The sequence below is a fragment of the Mercenaria mercenaria genome, chromosome 1 (assembly GCF_021730395.1).
Source record: "Mercenaria mercenaria strain notata chromosome 1, MADL_Memer_1, whole genome shotgun sequence".
NCBI classification, from domain to species: Eukaryota; Metazoa; Mollusca; class Bivalvia; order Venerida; family Veneridae; genus Mercenaria; species Mercenaria mercenaria.
In genome coordinates this window covers 64,105,116-64,123,745 of record NC_069361.1, presented here as the reverse complement: position 1 = coordinate 64,123,745, position 18,630 = coordinate 64,105,116, and the positions used below count along the sequence as shown (strand labels likewise).

General features: G+C 35.4%; 2 protein-coding genes across 2 annotated transcripts in view; one reads left to right on the top strand and one right to left on the bottom strand.

The window, feature by feature from the left end:
- Positions 1-5,386, bottom strand: part of LOC128558957 (protein cornichon homolog 4-like) — a 30,544-nt gene extending 25,158 nt beyond the window's left edge. The window contains exons 1-3 of the mRNA XM_053549460.1: positions 5,242-5,386; positions 1,293-1,361; positions 722-834 (exon numbers count right to left, since the gene is read on the bottom strand). Of these exons, the coding sequence (XP_053405435.1) occupies positions 722-834; positions 1,293-1,361; positions 5,242-5,367 (308 nt within the window). The 5' untranslated portion in view covers positions 5,368-5,386. The remainder of the gene's footprint in view (positions 1-721; positions 835-1,292; positions 1,362-5,241) is intronic.
- Positions 5,387-5,473: 87 nt separating this feature from the next.
- LOC128558956 (tetratricopeptide repeat protein 8-like) overlaps positions 5,474-18,630 on the top strand; it is a 41,040-nt gene continuing 27,883 nt past the window's right edge. Inside the window, exons 1-7 of the mRNA XM_053549455.1 lie at positions 5,474-5,629; positions 8,549-8,730; positions 10,814-10,973; positions 12,292-12,426; positions 15,333-15,418; positions 16,171-16,369; positions 18,102-18,241. Coding sequence (XP_053405430.1) covers positions 5,528-5,629; positions 8,549-8,730; positions 10,814-10,973; positions 12,292-12,426; positions 15,333-15,418; positions 16,171-16,369; positions 18,102-18,241 — 1,004 coding nt within the window. The 5' untranslated portion in view covers positions 5,474-5,527. The remainder of the gene's footprint in view (positions 5,630-8,548; positions 8,731-10,813; positions 10,974-12,291; positions 12,427-15,332; positions 15,419-16,170; positions 16,370-18,101; positions 18,242-18,630) is intronic.

Genomic DNA, 18,630 nt, shown 5'->3' with positions numbered 1-18,630 from the left:
CGTCACGTTAGCTTCTGGTTGGGCATGCGCACACAAATATTAAGGTAAGCTACTTCCTTAAGAAAGACAGTAGATCTGAGTCTTTTTTTACTTAATACTCTGGATAAAATATACAGATTTCCTGCAACATTTTCTCTACCTGTATAACAGCTACCAGGCATTATTCTAGGTTTTCCAGATAGATGACATTACGCTGTCACTTCTCGTAAATCAGATGTGCAGAACTACCTTAATACTAACACTCAGCATGAAACTGACAGCTTAGCTGCATAAATGATAAGTAAGGGACGAAAGTCTCGAGTCAGATCATCATTGAGGAAAGAACTTGCAACTTAAAGAATGTAAGTGATGATCTCTGACTACATAACTCAAAGGGTTGCCATTTATTACCGGCGACAGATGAGATGGATTACAAACAGCAAAAAAGGTTTTTAAACTGGCAACAAAATATCGTTACATCTGATATAAACTACAAATATTTGGTTTATAGAAGGAATGTTAAGGTTAGACTTGAAATGTTCTTGTAAAGATAGACTGCCCTTCCTTCCAGGCATTTGCATCAGCCTAAAAATAGTGTTGAAATATGCCTTTAGTTCCAGCTGCTCCGGAAACCATAGTAGACCTCCAGTATGTCAGAATGCCCTTGGGGTGACTACTGTATATCCTTTAAATCATGGTTATAAAACAAATTTACAGAAAGTATAAAATGTGAAATTCTAACCTATAAATGATCCAAGCAGTACATGTTCCATAGACAAGAAAGATCAACCAGTGCCCAGTGAACAAAAGTAAAACTGTCAGAATGGCTTGTGGAACTATCTCTGGTAAAACCCACTGAAATAACAAAACATACACATTATTTTGCGGAAATGGTGACAGGGCCATATGAGGGAAGAGTTTTCCCAGCAACTTCTAACAACAAGGGTAACTGTTTTTGTATCATAAATGATGGTCAAGTTAAAATCCTGACTAATGATATATTTTCTATCAGTAAGTACACATTTTTTATCAAATAAAGTCCTTTAGACAGCAAATAAGTAACATTCTTTCACACCGAACACATCAAGCTGATTTTCTTTAAATTCTGAGATCTTTTCAAGAGGGAATAGTGAACAAAAGTAGGGGTAATCATAGTACCCTGGTAAAGTGCAAGGTGGAATAGGAAGCCCTGATAAACTTTACATCTGTGTCACAGTCAATAATAAAATATGTAAAGATATATTTTATTGGTTAAGGTATATTTTTTTCTGTTTCAGCAACAAGAATGAAGCAAATAAACTTTATATACTCACAAAGTTGAGTTTTTCACAACAAGTTCTCGCATTAAGATAATCACATTCTAAATCTGATAATGTGATAACCTTACACAGAGTCAAGGAAAACATAACAAGGCAAACATGAAACTGTTCCAAAATTACTACATACAAGAGGACAATGATGGTCCTGAATCGCTCACCTCTTCCCACATGACCCAGTTTTGAGTATGACCTCGTTTTTTCTATTATTTGATATAGTGACCTAGTTTTTGAGCTCATGTGACCCAGTTTTGAACTTGACCTAGATATTATCAAGATAAAAATTCTGACCAATTTTCATGAAGATCCATTGAAAAATATGGTCTCTAGGTTTTTCTATTATTTGACCTATTGACCTAGTTTTCGAAGGTACGTGACCCTGTTTTGAACTTTACCTAGATATCATCAAGGTGAACATTCTCACTAATTTTCATGAAGATCTCATGAAAAATATGGCCTCTAGAGAGGTCACAAGGTTTTTCTATTTTTATACCTACTGGCCTAGTTTTTGACCGCACATGACCCAGTTTCGAAACTGACCTAGATATCATCAAGGTGAACATTCAGATCAATTTTCATGAAGATCCATTGAAAAATATGGCCTCTAGAGAGATCAAAAGATTTTAATAATTTTAGACCTACTGACCTAGTTTTTGACCACAGTTGACTCAGTTTCAAACTTGACCTAGATATCATCAAGATGAACATTCAGACCAACTTTCATACTGATCCCATGAAAAGTATGGCCTCTAGAGAGGTCACAAGGTTTTTTATTATTTGACCTACTGACCTAGTTTTTTATGGCACGTGACCCAGTTTCAAACTTGACCTAGATATCATCAAGGTGAACATTCTGACCAATTTTTATGGAGATCCATTCACAAGTATGGCCTCTAAAAAGGTCACAAGGTTTTTCTATTTTTAGACCTACTGACCTAGTTTTTGACTGCACATGACCCTGTTTCGAACTTGAACTAGATATCATCAAGATGAACATTCAGACCAATTTTCATACAGATCCAATGAAAAATATGGCCTTTAGAGAGGTCACAAGGTTTTTCTATTATTTGACCTACTGACCTAGTTTTTGACGGCATGTGACCCACTTTCAAACTTGACCTAGATATCATCAAGGTGAACGTTCTGACCAATTTTCATGAAGATGTCATGAAATATATGGCCTCTAGAGAGGTCACAAGGTTTTTCTATTTTTAGACCTACTGACCTAGTTTTTGACAGCATGTGACCCAGTTTCGAACTTGACCTAGATATCATCAAGATGAACATTCAGACCAACTTTCATACAGATCCCATGAAAAATATGGCCTTTAGAGAGGTCACAAGGTTTTTCTAATATTTGACCTACTGACCTAGTTTTTGATGGCACGTGACCGAGTTTCAAACTTGACCTAGATATCATCAAGGTGAACGTTCCGACCAATTTTCATGAAGATCTTGTGAAATCAATGGCCTCTAGAGAGGTCACAAGGTTTTTCTATTTTTAGACCTACTGACCTAGTTTTTGACGGCACGTGACCCAGTTTCGAACTTGACCTAGATATCAAGTTGAACATTCTGACCAACCTTCATAAAGATCCCATGAAAAATGTGACCTCTAGAGTGGTCACAAGGTTTTTCTATTTTTAGACCTACTGACCTAGTTTTTGACTGCACGTGACCCAGTTTCGAACTTGACCTAGATATCATCAAGATGAACATTCTGATTAACTTTCATGAAGATCCCATGAAAAATGAGACCTCTAGAGTGGTCACAAGGTTTTTCTATTTTTAGACCTACTGACCTAGTTTTTGAACGCACGTGACCCAGTTTCGAACTTGACCTAGATATCATCAAGATGAACATTCTGACCAATTTTCATAAAGATCCCATGAAAAATGTGACCTCTAGAGTGGTCACAAGCAAAAGTTTACGGACGCATGACGGACACCGCGCGATCACAAAAGCTCACCTTGTCACTTTGTGACAGGTGAGCTAATAAATTGCTAGTTATACAAGAGATCTGTTCAAAATTTTCTTTAAAAGTAGTTCTGCATGTTTGGATCAAAATCTTTTCCACATTGAATGTAGAATTTGATCTAACCCTGATTTTTCAAAATTTCAAAGTATACTTAGAAAATTCAGCAAATAAAACAAAACATTTTCACAAACAGAAACTTTTCTACAACATAGAATTTAGTGAAATTTTTTCACAGTTGTAAATAAACATAATGGCCTGTCATATTGTGAAACAAAATGTATAGGTCCATGTGCTTGTTTTTGAGGCATTTGCCCACAATTAAAGTGATAAGCACATTTAAAACTGGTTTAAGACATTATTTTGAATTATTTAACATGTCAGATGTTTTAATATCATATTTTAACTTTAGAAAGATAGTAACATTGCCGGTGTAGTAAATTTACTCACAGGTTGCCATTAATTCATAAAATGATTTTCATTTCTGTATGCCGAATCCAGACTTTTTTCTACAGTACCTGGATAAATAATGTTACGCCATCACTTCCGGTTTATCAAACATGCACAACTACCTTAAATATTAAAGGAATACAACATATTCAAACTTTTCTGTCTAAGGTTCATGTTGATTTTTTTACATATCTTTTTATCTTAGAACAGTAGATATGGATTTTTAAAAATAATGTATCTAAGTAACTGTACATTCAAAAGTAGAAATGACATTTATAAGCTGTGTGTGCAACACAGTTCGACTTCCGCCGAAAAGAGGATGTATTCTGGAATCTATCCAGAATACAACAGACACAGATTTAGAAAGAGTGAGAGTAGATATCTTTAAAAACTTTTGGGTCTCAATGAGTCCAGTTTCGCCAATGTCACACACTTTTCTGTTGGTAGTCGCATCCAAATACTGATATTTCTGACAATAAGAGTGTGTGTATTTCGTATGTATACTGAAATTGCAGTCAGCTCCTTCCTTTTTCCATACTTAGTAGTAGCAATGATGAAAGATTTTGGACTAAAGACGTTCAAGAAATTTGTCTGTGTGATTCTGCCTTTCTGTTTAAAACTGCACTGAAATTAAGTGCCTAATATACGAGCATGCAAAAGTACTGTAGTCTGCATGTTTTGTTACATCACTCAATTCATAATTTTAACATGTCCAGAACATTGTGAAATGATACTTACTTCACTTGGGTATTGATTACATTTTACTCGGACTTTATCATAGACTCCCTGTGTAAAATCTCAAACTTTTAACTAAAATAAAGGTACTAAATTGATATAATATCTCAATGAAACTTCAAGTTTTGTTGTCTGTAGCATCATCTGGGGCATGTGCAGTGAAAAATCTTAATTTGATTTCTTAAATAGTGTGATATTTATTTCTAAAGTCACTATATGTTCATTGTAAATATACTTTGTTATACCCAAGTGGAAACTGGCAGGTACTCGAAAATGCAGCTCTCTGATTGGTCAATAAGAACCCCTAATATACTGTGATGTCATGATAAAGTTATGAATACATGTCACCCGGAGTGCTGAAAAGGCCTGAAAAAAAACACTAATGCTTCAATGTCAACATAAATTAATTATGTCATCGTTACAATTACATTGTACATGTACCAGAAAACGTTCCCAATGGATTTCATTGGACGTGACACGACTGTTAAATTTTAAAAGTTATTTGGCGGTCCCAAAATCTATTATTTGGACTATGTAGAGACACATTGACAATTGCTTTGAAGGAGTCAACTGTGGCTGTTTCATCTTCAAGTTCTGACCATTCAACTTGGTAAACCTGTGGTATGTAAGAATGCCTGAACGTGGCACTTGTATCCGGTGACTGGCCATATCCGAATTCCTTTCACCTTTACGGAGATCAAATACGTTTTGATATGTTGTTTGGGGAAATACCAGTAAAAGAAAACACAGATCATTTAAGAATTTTACGCAAAGTTAAAGGATACAAAGTAAACGATAAGGAATAGAAGATATCCTTCGTCAATCAATGAAAATATGAAAAGCGGTGCGTCGACTCCCATGTTTGCTACGGAAATTAGTAATTCATTTACGGACGTTGGCCGTCCAATCATATTAACTGTTACATATCACGCGCGACTCGTCATTTTCCGTAAACGTCCGAGAGGAGGAAAAGGGTGATGGGGGTCATCTCAAAATAGATTACTGACTTCGGATGTGATCTGTGTTTATGCTTGTGTATGCATTCCAGTTTCCAATGAAAACAATTTAAAAATGGACCCTCTATTTCTTGCATATAGCTACTTCAGAAGACGAAAATACCAACAATGTGTTGATATTTGTACACAACTGTTGGAGAAGAATCCTTACGACCAGGTGATAAAAGATTTTATTATGCTAGTCTTATTGAAAGACATTTTAGGTATCTGGGATGAAGTTCGGTTGCAACAGATTTGGATATAATTGTATAAAAAATTAGTATAAACACATTTTATTCCTAGAAGGCTAGTAATACATGTACAAATTAAATACATACATCATAGTTTGAACCAGATATTCAGGAAAGGATAAGAAGAAATACTCAGTCTTTTATAGAATTCTTCTTAGACATAATATCAAAGTCAATAATTGAATAACTCAACTCAATCCAAAATCCAGTAAATTTTCCCTGTAGCACACCTGCTTACATGTGCTGTAATACTATACAGTTATCATATAAATTTGGTTAGAATTTATTAGAATATTAGAAAGTCATGAACTGACTTAATTATAGTTTTTAGATGACTGCATCTAGCTCTCATATTGAGCGGGTACTGTCAGGAAGGTCTAATACGGGGAGTAGAAACTCCGTATAAATCAATACATTTATCTGTATTATGCTGTCGTCCATACTTGTAAATATCGACCAGTCGTTAGCGATCGATACATTGTTTTCGCCACTATCGATTAGCGTGTAATTAGCATATTACCTCATGTTAATCATGGAGCTATAACACTTATTGTTCAAAGGGTTTACCAGTCACATGTTAAGTGGCGATAATTAGATGATCAGAGATTGATCTAAAGGGATTCTGAAGCAAAAACAGCATGCGACTGCATGTGGTGATATGCTTAATTATTATGAATTAACTCGAGCTCACTTCCCTGAAGAAATATTTTACCAGGTAACTTCAAACCTTTATCAAAGGGCCGATTTTTGTTGGATTTGAATTTAAAAAAAATGGAAAATAACAGAAAGCTGACACTTTTCTTAATCTTGTAGAGCCAGAATTATAATTATTGTTTATAATGTCAGTTTTCCACATACAGAAACAAACATTCTTCTTGAACATAGGGAATGTTTCAAACGAAATTGTTGTTTAAACTCCAAAAATTAGTTTAAAAAATTTAAACTTAAAACTGATGTGTGAAAAATACAATGTATTTAAATTAAAATAACAATATTTTTTTTAAAAGGCCAACAACGAAGTTACATTAGTATTCCGAACTTTTAGATAAAACTGCAGAAAAATCATCTAGGTTTAACACGTATTTAAATGGTGAAGAACAGAGCAATATCATAAACAAATATTTTCAGGCAACAGTTTACAGTTTTGACTTGCTATTTTCATTAAAATATGTCCTAATTTTTTTGTTCTAAATACTCTGAATCAACAAGGCAAATATCATGTAAGAAACGACATCTTTCTCTCTGGGTAAGACAAGTCTAGATTTAGCCATTTTCACAGGGCGAAAAGTAACATTAATGTAGATATTTTCCATTTAAAAACAGATGCAGGCAATAATTTCATGGCAGAACTTTTGGTTTCAACATAAAATTCAACAAATGCTTTCCCAGATTTTCACTGAAAGGACGAGTTAAACTGTAAGGCGTAAGTGTTTGAGTAATAGCAGAATAACCTATGGCATACGCTTCGATTGGACGACAGCATAAGATAAGATAAATGCCGGTTTCCAGTCCCCGTATCAGTTGTTCCAGGTACTGTATTGATTTATAAAAGTTTTTGGCTACATATTTTTGCTAGTTACCTTGTAATAGTGTTAAGTTACCTTGTAATAGTGTTAAACTTGTTTATAAGTAGATGGAAATCTGATTCTAGAGGTACAGCTTGGTATCTAATGGACAATTCTTAACAGGTTAAACGTTGTGTAAGAGTGTGGACCTCCTTTTTTCCAGATACTTTGGGCTATTTACATCTTTATTGCAAATGAAATATCTAATCGATTTTAATCAATATTCACCTAAAACATGAATCTAAATGGTTCACAGATACCAGCCGTTCACATGATTGTTAACATTTTCTTTCAAAACGTAAATAACCAAGGAACACATTACAAAATGTGAAGTGGTGTGAATGTCTTTGTGTTGATGTGGCATATTTGTATCACATGTTACACTATGTATATAGATATTACAGGCATGCTTCTCCTTAAAAGTTGGCTTATGAAACTTTCCTGTCTTGCTGTTAAGTACTAATCCTAAGGTGTATCCTGTTGTTATACCTTACTGACCTATGCTGGGCCATCTCTAATTTGCTGACATTACCTTTAACCATCATGACACTTTTGTGTTTTATGATAAGATGTAGTCCTGAGTGTCTTGTAGCATAGTTTTTTTGGTTGATCTTGGATATTGGAAAGTATTTTGGAAAATAAAATAAATGCTCTGGAATTGTTGGCTTTCATAACAGAAGTGTTAATGTGTCTGCTCCAGTGATTTGCCAGGAATTAATCCTTGCTTGGGATGTAGAATTCTTCCATGTGTGGAAACCATTCAAAGTGTTGATTGTTCTACGTGTGTGCCTGCCTATGCCTGAAATAATGCCTGGAGGGGCATCTTGGGTCCTTCCCATGAACAGAAGCTTGAAAGTCACCATATGACATTAACCTTTACCCTGCAAAATTTCTAAAATGGACTGGTCCATCATTCAATTTGGGCAGTACCACTTATGAATATCATTCAAAGCCTTAAGGGATGTTCACTGAAAATTTACTGTCAGACTGAATAGCAAACAATGCAGACCAAGATCTTGGTCGCAGAGGCAGAATCACTTGCCGCCAGCAGGCTAAATGTTAAATTGGTTCAGAATGATGTTGAACTCAACAAAACAAACAAATTTATGCTAGATTAGATTTATTGGATCTTTTCAAAATACCTTGTAAGGCTTTGGTTAACTGACCTTAACACTCTTTATATCTTAGTATGTCTAGACTTCTTTTAAGCCCGTTATATTTATGAAAAGAAATAAGAAATATAAATTTAGCCTGATGTAAAAAAAGATTCTCATTTACCAGGCTGCATGGACACTGAAAACACGAGCATTGACTGGTCAGGTGTATGTGGATGAAGTTGACTGGGATGAAGAAGGTATTGCTGAAATGTTAATGGATGATAATGTAACAGCTCAGGTGGCAAGGCCTGGCACATCCCTCCGTCAGCCAGGTCAGGGTCAGGGAGCGGTCAGTCAGGGAGTCAGGTAAATAAGTAATACATGTCAATGAAATTTACATCTTCAAAGCAAAGAAACGCACATGGCAGTGTTTAGATTTCCATTGATAGATTTGTCAGTGGTCATAAATTTTCTGGTGATATAAAGTAATTATCACGGTTCAGTACCTTATTTACTACAGTTTTTAGCTCACCTGTACAAAATCCTACTCACCTTTATGCTGGCTTCCGGTTCTAGAGCTTGGTTCCAGTTTTGATGCACTTTCTATTTATCTCTGTTAATACATTTGCTATCTCTGCTAAATCATAATGGCTTTTCCTTTTTAAGATATCTACATTTGACTTTATATATACATTTTCCTTGCCATTCGACAGTGCTGAAGTCTATAACAAAATAATAATAATCATTGTAAAGCATAGAGACATTATTATATGTCTGAAATTTGAAATTGTCATTAGGGCAACCTAAGTGTACTTTATATTTTACCCTGCCCTTCTGATTTTTGACTTTCAGGGGCAAGTGGGCTTATCCCTATTTATAATACTGATTTAATTCAAACTTAAAAAAGTTGTGTCATATCATCACCAATCATCATCATCCATAACTCTGGCACAGATATTTCTTGAATTATGCCCCCTTTTTTCTTAGAATTTTAGGTTAAAAGTGTTGACGACTTCTACTGTACTTCTGTTATTTCTAAATAGATTTTATTTGTACATAATTTTATTCCTGCATTATCATTACATACCAAGATACTAGGTCCATAATTGTAGCAATGATATTTCATGAATTATTTCTCCTTTTACTTAGTTTTGATGCACTTTCACTATACCTCTGTAATTACTAAATAGAGTTGATTCAAACATAAAATAGGTGTTCCACATCATTATTTACATCGTATGATTCAAGGTTCATTACTCTGGCAGAATTATACCATGCATTATGCCCCTTTATACGTAAACTTTTTGGTTGATTTTTTTGATGCTGTTTCATTGACTGTCTTTATTATTACTATATGGATTTTATTCCAGCTTAAAATAGCTGTAACTTGTTCCACATCGTCACCTACACCATATGTGACTGTCTATGAACCATAGATGTGTATCACATTTTTTTTCAGAGATGAATAAAGTTGGGAGTGGAGCACCCATACCCCCACTTTATGTTGTCTATTCAGAAAATTCAGACGTGAAATGTTTAGTTTTAACTATTGCAGAGGTATTAATCACTCAGTGATAGCTCTAGTTTCCTCACATATTTCACTACCCAGCATCAAAATAATTGAATACCCTGTCTTCTCTGACAGCTCTCATCTTTTTTTTTGGTTGTTTCATATAAGTTACAAACTGTTCATACCAACTCTTTTTAAAAGTAGTAAAATTCTCTGTTTATCGTGTATAATGACATCAGCAATGGACTATAGTTTAAACCTTTTACCAAACTTAAGTGTTGTGTGGCAAAGTCCATTAGTGTCTGATCATGTATCTTTACCTGTCCTCATCCATCTTTTATACTTCTAAGTGCATGGAGGAATTTTCAGGAACTATATGCAGCAAGGATGCAAAAATGAATCTGTTAAATCAGTACTTTAGTTTGTGGTTTTATAACTTAATATTACTTCAATGCTTTGTTTTTGCTTTAACAGCATTATAATGACATAGCAATGTATGAGTTAAACTGTACAACTAAGTGTTTGGAAAGTCATAGTGTCTGATCATGTATCTTACTGTCCTCATCCATCTTTATACTTCAAGTGATGGAGAATTTCGGAACTAATGCAGCAAGGATGCAAAAATGATCTGTTAAATCAGTACTTTAGTTTGTGGTTTTATAACTTAATATTACTTCAATGCTTTGTTTTTGCTTTAACAGCATTATAAAACAAGATGACTGAACATTGTTTTATGAAGAAGGATGGCATCAACACAGGATAAACCTCAGTGTTGCTTTGATAGGTTGTTTACCCTATTTGTCTAGGTGTATAGGAATTTTATTGTCATGCTTTGTGTTTTTTTAACATTCTTAAAATAGATTTTAACTTGACATACCCAGCACCTTTATTGCTTATTTTATAGGTTATGCTAGATTTGTAAATTTCTTTGTAATCTAGGCCCATGTCACAGTCTGGTAGACCTGTTACTGGTTTTGCGAGGCCTGGTACCCAGTCAGGTAGACCAGGAACCATGGAACAGGCAATTAGAACTCCACGTACAGCTCACACTGCAAGGCCAGTGACCAGTGCTTCAGGCAGATATGTCAGATTGGGAACTGTAAGTAATAATTATACACATTAATTGCTTTATGAAATCTAAAGTTGTGATTACCAAATTTTCACCAACAAAATTTCTGTCTCAAAAATAAATTTCTTTCAATGTATCCTTTTCTTTAGAATGGGATTATCTATATCAATTCTATGTTTTCTGCTTTTCAGCAAGTACACTTGGTTTATAAATCCCTTTTAATACCTGCCTGAAGTGGTTACAAATATGAATGTATTGTGTAACACAAAAAAGCATTTCTTATAAAACATTTCCAAATTGTCCTGCCCATTTTTAGCTCGACTATTCGAAGAATAGGGAAGCTATCCTACTCACTCCGGCGTCGACGTGAGCGTTTAAGCGTCACACAAATGTTAAAGTTTGCATACCACCCCAAATATTTTCAAAGTCCATTGAGATATTGCTTTCATATTTTGCATACTTGTTTACCATCATGACCCCAGTCTATAAAAAGGAGGAGGCAACTCTATCAAGCATTTTGACTGAATTATGGCCCCTTTTCGACTTAGAATAAATGTTAACGTTTGCATACCACCCCTAATATTTTCAAAGTCCATTGAGATTTTGCTTACATATTTTGCATTCTTGTTTACCATCATGACCCTAGTCTGTAAAAAGGAGGAGGCAACTCTATCAAGCATTTTGACTGAATTATGGCCCCTTTTCGACTTGGAATAAATGTTAAAGTTTGCGTACCACCCCAAATATTTTCAAAGTCCATTGAGATATTGCTTTCATATTTTGCATACTTGTTTACCATCATTACCCCAGTCTGCAAAAAGGAGGAGGCAAGTCTGTCAAGCATTTTGACTGAATTATGGCCCCATTTCGACTTAGAATAAATGTTAAAGTTTGCGTACCACCCCAAATATTTTCAAAGTCCATTGAGATATTGCTTTCATATTTTGCATACTTGTTTACCATCATGACCCCAGTCTGTAAAAAGGAGGAGGCCACTCTATCAAGCATTTTGACTGAATTATGGCCCCTTTTCGACTTAGAATAAATGTTAAAGTTTGCGTACCACCCCAAATATTTTCAAAGTCCATTGAGATATTGCTTTCATATTTTGCATACTTGTTAACCATCATGACCCCAGTCTGTAAAAAGGAGGAGGCAACTCTATCAAGCATTTTTACTGAATTATGGCCCCTTTTCGACTTAGAATATGCTTATTGTAATGTTAAAGTTTTACTTAATGCTTATATTATACTATCAAGTACTGAGAATAGTCGAACGCGCTGTCCACTGGCAGCTCTTGTTTATAATCAAACAATTTTCATGTTTATATATTTCATTCTGTTTCCAGGCTTCAATGTTGTCGACACCTGATGGACCGTTCATTAATCTTGCACGAATCAACATGACCAAATATGCGGCAAGACCTGGACTTGCAAAAGCACTGTTTGAGTACATATTTCACCATGAAAATGATGTCAGAAACGTAAGCTTCTAGCCACTCTTATTGAAAGAGATTAACTGGAGTGTTTGAACCAATGGCAACATTGCATTCTTAATTTCTTAGAAATACTTCGTGTGAAAAACTGGTTTGTCATTGGTTGAAAGTTTTGTAGCAATATATCATCTTAATTATATTGACAGAATATTGGTACTTCACTAAGACTCCTAAAGGTAAAGTTTCTTATTTGACGTAGGTAGTCTCTGGAATGGATGGAACAACTTATTTTCAAGCCAGGCACACAGGTGTCATATTTACCTCCCCAGCATCCGGTCTAACAGTACTAGTTTAAGGAAGAAATAGTTCCACTTGAGTTTAATTCAGACCGCTGCTTTTATAAACTTTTTATTTTATTTTGTGATCACCCTTCGTCCGTCGTCTGTGCGTCCGTCCGTCCGTCCGTCCGTCAACAATTTCTTGTCTGCACGATAGTGGTTTCATTTATGATTTTATTTTAACCAAACTTGCACACAACTTGTATCACCATAAGATCTCGGTTCCTTTCTTGAACCGGCCAGATCCCATTATGGGTTCCAGAGTTATGGCCCCTGAAAGGGCCAAATTTAGCTATTTTGACCTTGTCTGCACAATAGCAGCTTTATTTATGATTTGATTTTTACCAAACTTGCACACAACTTGTATCACCATAAGATCTTGGTTCCTTTCTTGAACCGGCCAGATTCCATTATGGGTTCCAGAGTTATGGCCCCTGAAAGGGCCAAAATTAGCTATTTTGACCTTGTCTGCACAATAGCAGCTTCATTTATGATTTGATTTTTACCAAACTTGCACACAACTTGTATCAACATAAGATCTTGGTTCCTTTCTTAAACCGGCCAGATTCCAATATGGGTTCCAGAGTTATGGCCCCTGAAAGGGCCAGAATTAGCTATTTTGACCTTGTCTGCACAATAGCAGCTTCATTTATGATTTGAATTTAATCAAACTTGCACAAAACTTGTGTCACCATAAGATCTCAGTTCTTTTCTTGAACCGGCTAGATCCCATAATGGGTTCCAGAGTTATGGCCCCTGAAAGGGCCAAAATTAGCTATTTTGACCTTGTCTGCACAATAGCAGCTTCATTTATGATTTGATTTTAACCAAACTTGCACACAACTTGTATCACCACAAGGTCTTGGTTCCTTTCTTGAACTGGCCAGATCCCATTATGGGTTCCAGAGTTATGGCCCATTAAAGGTCCAAAATTGGCTATTTTGGCTTTTGCAGCCATATAGAGACTTCATTTATGGTTTTATTTGATACAAACTTCCAAAATATCTTCAACAACAATAAATCTTAGATTCCATGACAAATCAGATCCAATCGTAGGTTCCAGAGTTATTTTATATGTGATTACCTCCCCTGATTGTAATTAAATTGGATTTATATCAGTAAGTACTGATAGGACTTATTTGAAATTTCATAATTGTCATTAGTTGGACTGAGACAATCAGAGTAGATAACTATGGACTGATTTTATGTCAAATTACCTCCCTTTATTTCAAATTAAAATGGGTATATCTCTGTAACTAATGAAGATACTGATCTGAAATTTCATTCATGTCAACAGATTTATTTGGCAGAGCCTTCTTTTGTTCACTTACAATATTTTTTTTTTAAATTACTTCCCTTTTACGTTACTATAAATAGCTTATTTTTAGGAACTTTTTTATTATTGGCCATAGGGAAAAACCAAGACCACTTTTCTATGGTACAACATGGATGGTACCTCCAATTTTTAGGTGCATTTTGACATATCTTTACCTTGTAAGAATTGTTTTTTTCTTTTTGGTTAAATTTCTTCCCTTTTTTATTCCTGTCCTTTGGACTTAAATATTTTTACTGAGGACCTTCTTGTCCTCAAGTGCAATGATAACAGGTGAGCGATATAGGGCCATCATGGCCCTCTTGTTCTTTAAATAAGCTTGATCCATAGCTTAAATATCCAAAAGGGCCATCAGAGCAAAAATAAAAATGAAAAACTTTTAGACAGCCTTTGAGGGACTACTTGATAAATTAGGCTTGTTTTTGTTTTTGTATCATAATGGAAGAAGATAGGGTATTGTTTTGCTCATTGTAGGATGGTTGGTCTGTCTGTAGACTATCTGGTTTCTGATTAATAGTTCGAGAATGGTTGGTCTCACAATGTTAAAACTTCATAGGATGATTGCCTGGAAACTGAAAATGCTTTCTGCTTAATAAAGAAAGAATGCTGTGGCCTATAGTTGTAAAATTTGATAGGATGATTGCCAGTGGTCAGTAGATGACCCCTATAGCTTTGTGGGGTCAGTAGGTCAAAGTTCAAGGTCACAATGATCTCTAGAGTTTCTGCTCAATTATTATGTCTCCCACCACACAGTGGTGTAGGAGACATATTGATTTACTCCTGTCTGTGTGTGTGTGTGGGTCTGTCACTCTTGTCTGTCTGTCTCAAACCTTGTTCGCACTCTAAGTCAAACATTTCTCATCCGATCTTCAAACTTGAACAAAATGTGTTTGCCAATAAGTCCTTGGCCAGGTTCCATAACTAGCCAAATCGGCCCAGACACCTTTGAATTATGGCCCTTGAATTACTGATCGGAACCATTCATCCAAACCACCCAGACCTCCCAAAAATTACTGACCGGAACCACCAAACCACTTTGAATCACTAAATGATTAGGCAGTTGTGGGAGACATAGCAGCTCTAGTTAAAGAACGTCATGGCTGTCAGTCTACATGGGGAGGTTGCCAATAGTCAATAGATGACCCTTGTTGTTTCTTAGATCAATAGGTCAAATGTCAACTCCACAGCATTCAGTATTACATACCATCCTTGTGATGGGGGTATATATGTTTTACAAGTAGCTCTTGTTTCTATAGTGACAGACAGTTTCTGTACTATTTCAGGCTTTAGAACTGGCAGCGCTGGCAACTGAAGCAAGTCAGTTTAAAGATTGGTGGTGGAAAGTACAACTTGCAAAATGTTATTACAGGTACAAAACAGAAATAGTTTGGTAAAAAAAGGTAGTTGATATAACAGAATAAGATACAGCATACAATCAAAAGAGGGAAAAACCATACTTTCACTGTCGTACTTCATTGAATTCCGTTGGCATAAGTTTTCTTATGTGTTAATCCCAAAACCTAAACTGGTTAGGTTAACTGACCGCCGTTACATGACTGAAATACTGTTGAAAAACGGCGTTAAACCCAAAACCAAAAAAAAAACCTAAGTGAAAGCATCCTGTCACATGCTCCACTGTTATAGCATTAAGGATGGAGTAGATTCTGTTCCAATCTACCAGGAATCTACCATAGCTCCTTGGTATATTTTAGTTTGTTTACAAGTTAGCAGCAGTTCTTGACAAATATTTGCAAAAACCTTGATCAGTTGAAATCTTCATTAAGAAAATAGGCTGTCTTCATTTGAAATTCTTTGTCAATTTATGAGGACTGTTTTATTTCTTGAGGTAAGTTTCTAAATAACAAATCAGTGGTCATTTCGTGACATTATTATTTATTGGTATTTTTCAGTAGTTACTAGAATTGTCAGTTCTTCGGCATGAATTATATGAAAATATTGATTGACTTTCCGATGGTCACTTCTTATAAACAGGCTCAGCAAATACACAGAATGAATTGTAGGTTCGTCTTGGGACTTTGTCGAATCCACGAAGGATGAAAATGAATCTGTTTATACTTTATTATAGAAAAGAAGAAAAAAAAGTTTCTTTTTTCATTTAAGATTGGGAATGTATCGTGATGCAGAACAGCAACTGAAATCTTCACTGAAACACCAGGATATGATTGACACGTACCTGTACCTGTGTAAAGTTTATATACGACTGGACCAGCCTCTTACAGCTGTAGACTTATATAAACAAGGGCTGGAGAAGTTCCAGGGAGAAACTAGTCTGATGGCGGGCATTGCTAGAATTTATGAGGTAACTTATTCATGTTAGGGATAATTCAGTCGTTGACGGTGGTATCTGCACTTTCAGACTGTCCTTGGTTTAAGCGTAGTGGTTACATTAATTTTACCAAATACACTTTTATTGCTATTACCAATTATTCCTGACAATGTTCCTTTCTGGAGTTACCATTCTGCTAAAGAAACAGAAAAAAAAACTTTATTGGAATAAACATTAAGGGAAGAACAAAATATAAGTGATTTAAACAAGATTTGTTGAATTAGATGGACATTGCTGTGATATTTTACAAAGATGTGAGTGAATATTTCAGGTCGGAATGAGATGAACAATGCAGTTGTCCTGTGATGTTTTACAAAGATGTAGAATGAATATTTCAGGTCGGAATGAGATGAACAATGCAGTTGTCCTGTGATGTTTTACCAAGATGTAGAATGAATATTTCAGGTCGGAATGAGATAAACAATGCAGTTGTCCTGTGATGTTTTACAAAGATGTAGAATGAATATTTCAGGGTCGGAATGAGATGAACAATGCAGTTGCCCTGTGATGTTTTACAAAGATGTAGAATGAATATTTCAGGTCGGAATGAGATGAACAATGCAGTTGTCCTGTGATGTTTTACAAAGATGTAGAATGAATATTTCAGGTCGGAATGAGATGAACAATGCAGTTGTCCTGTGATGTTTTACCAAGATTTAGAATGAATATTTCAGGTCGGAATGAGATGAACAATGCAGTTGTCCTGTGATGTTTTACAAAGATGTAGAATGAATATTTCAGGTCGGAATGAGATGAACAATGCAGTTGTCCTGTGATGTTTTACCAAGATGTAGAATGAATATTTCAGGTCGGAATGAGATGAACAATGCAGTTGTCCTGTGATGTTTTACAAAGATGTAGAATGAATATTTCAGGGTCGGAATGAGATGGATAATGCTGTGATCTTTTACACAGTTGTAGAATTAATATTTCAGTGTCTAAATGAGATGAACAAAAATGAATGCTATGTGAAGTTTTACAAAGTTGTAGAATGAATATTTCAGGGTCTGAATGAGATGGACAATGCAGTAATCTTTTATAAAGATGCAGAATGAATATTTCAGGGTCTGAATAAGATGGACATTGCTGTGAAGTTTTACAAAAGCATTAGAATGAATATTTCAGGGTGTAAATGAGATGGACAATGCTGTGAAGTTTTACAAAGAGGTTGAATGAATCTTTCAGGGTCTAAATGAGATGGCTAATGCTGAGAAGTTTTTCTATGATGTTGAATGGATATTTCAGGGTCTAAATGAGATGGACAATGCAGTGAAGGTTTTCAAAGATGCAGAATGAGAATTTCAGGGTCTAAATGAGATGGACAGTGCTGTGAAGTTTTACAAAAGCTGTAGAAGAATATTTCAGGGGTGTAAATGAGATGGACAATGCTGTGAAGTTTTACAAAAAAGGTTGAATGAATATTTCAGGGTCTGAATGAGATGGACAATGAAGTGAAATATTCCAGTGTCTAAATGAGATGGACAATGCTGTAAAGGTTTACAAAGATGCAGAATGAATATTTCAGGGTCGGAATGAGATGGACAATGCAGTGAAGTTTTATAAAGATGCAGAATGAATATTTCAGGGTCGGAATGAGATGGACAATGCAGTGAAGTTTTATAAAGATGCAGAATGAATATTTCAGGGTCGGAATGAGATGGACAATGCAGTGAAGTTTTATAAAGATGTAGAATGAATATTTCAGGGTCTGAATGAGATGGACAATGCAGTGAAGTTTTACAAAGATGTATTGAGATTTGACAACATGCATGTGGAAGCAATAGCCTGTATAGCAACCCATCATTTTTACACAGACCAACCTGAAGTTGCTCTCAAATTTTATAGGTACTATTTCTAGTTATGTCTCCCACCACACAGTGGTGTGGGAGACATATTCATTTACTCCAGTCTGTCTGTCTGTCTGTCTGTCTGTCTGTCACAAAGCTTGTCCGCACTCTAAGTCGAACATTTCTCATCCGATCTTCACCAAACTTGAACAAAATGTGTTTGACCATAAGACCTCGGCCAAGTTCGATAACTAGCCAAATCAGCCTAGGCACTTATGAATTATGGCCCTTGAATTACTGATTGGATCCACTCATCCAGACCTTCTAATTGAATCCATTCATCAAGACCATCCAGAGAAACTAGTCAGTTTTCATAGGGGCACCATCTAATAGAATCCATTCATCAAGACCATCCAGAGAAACTAGTCATTTTTAGCTCATCTGATT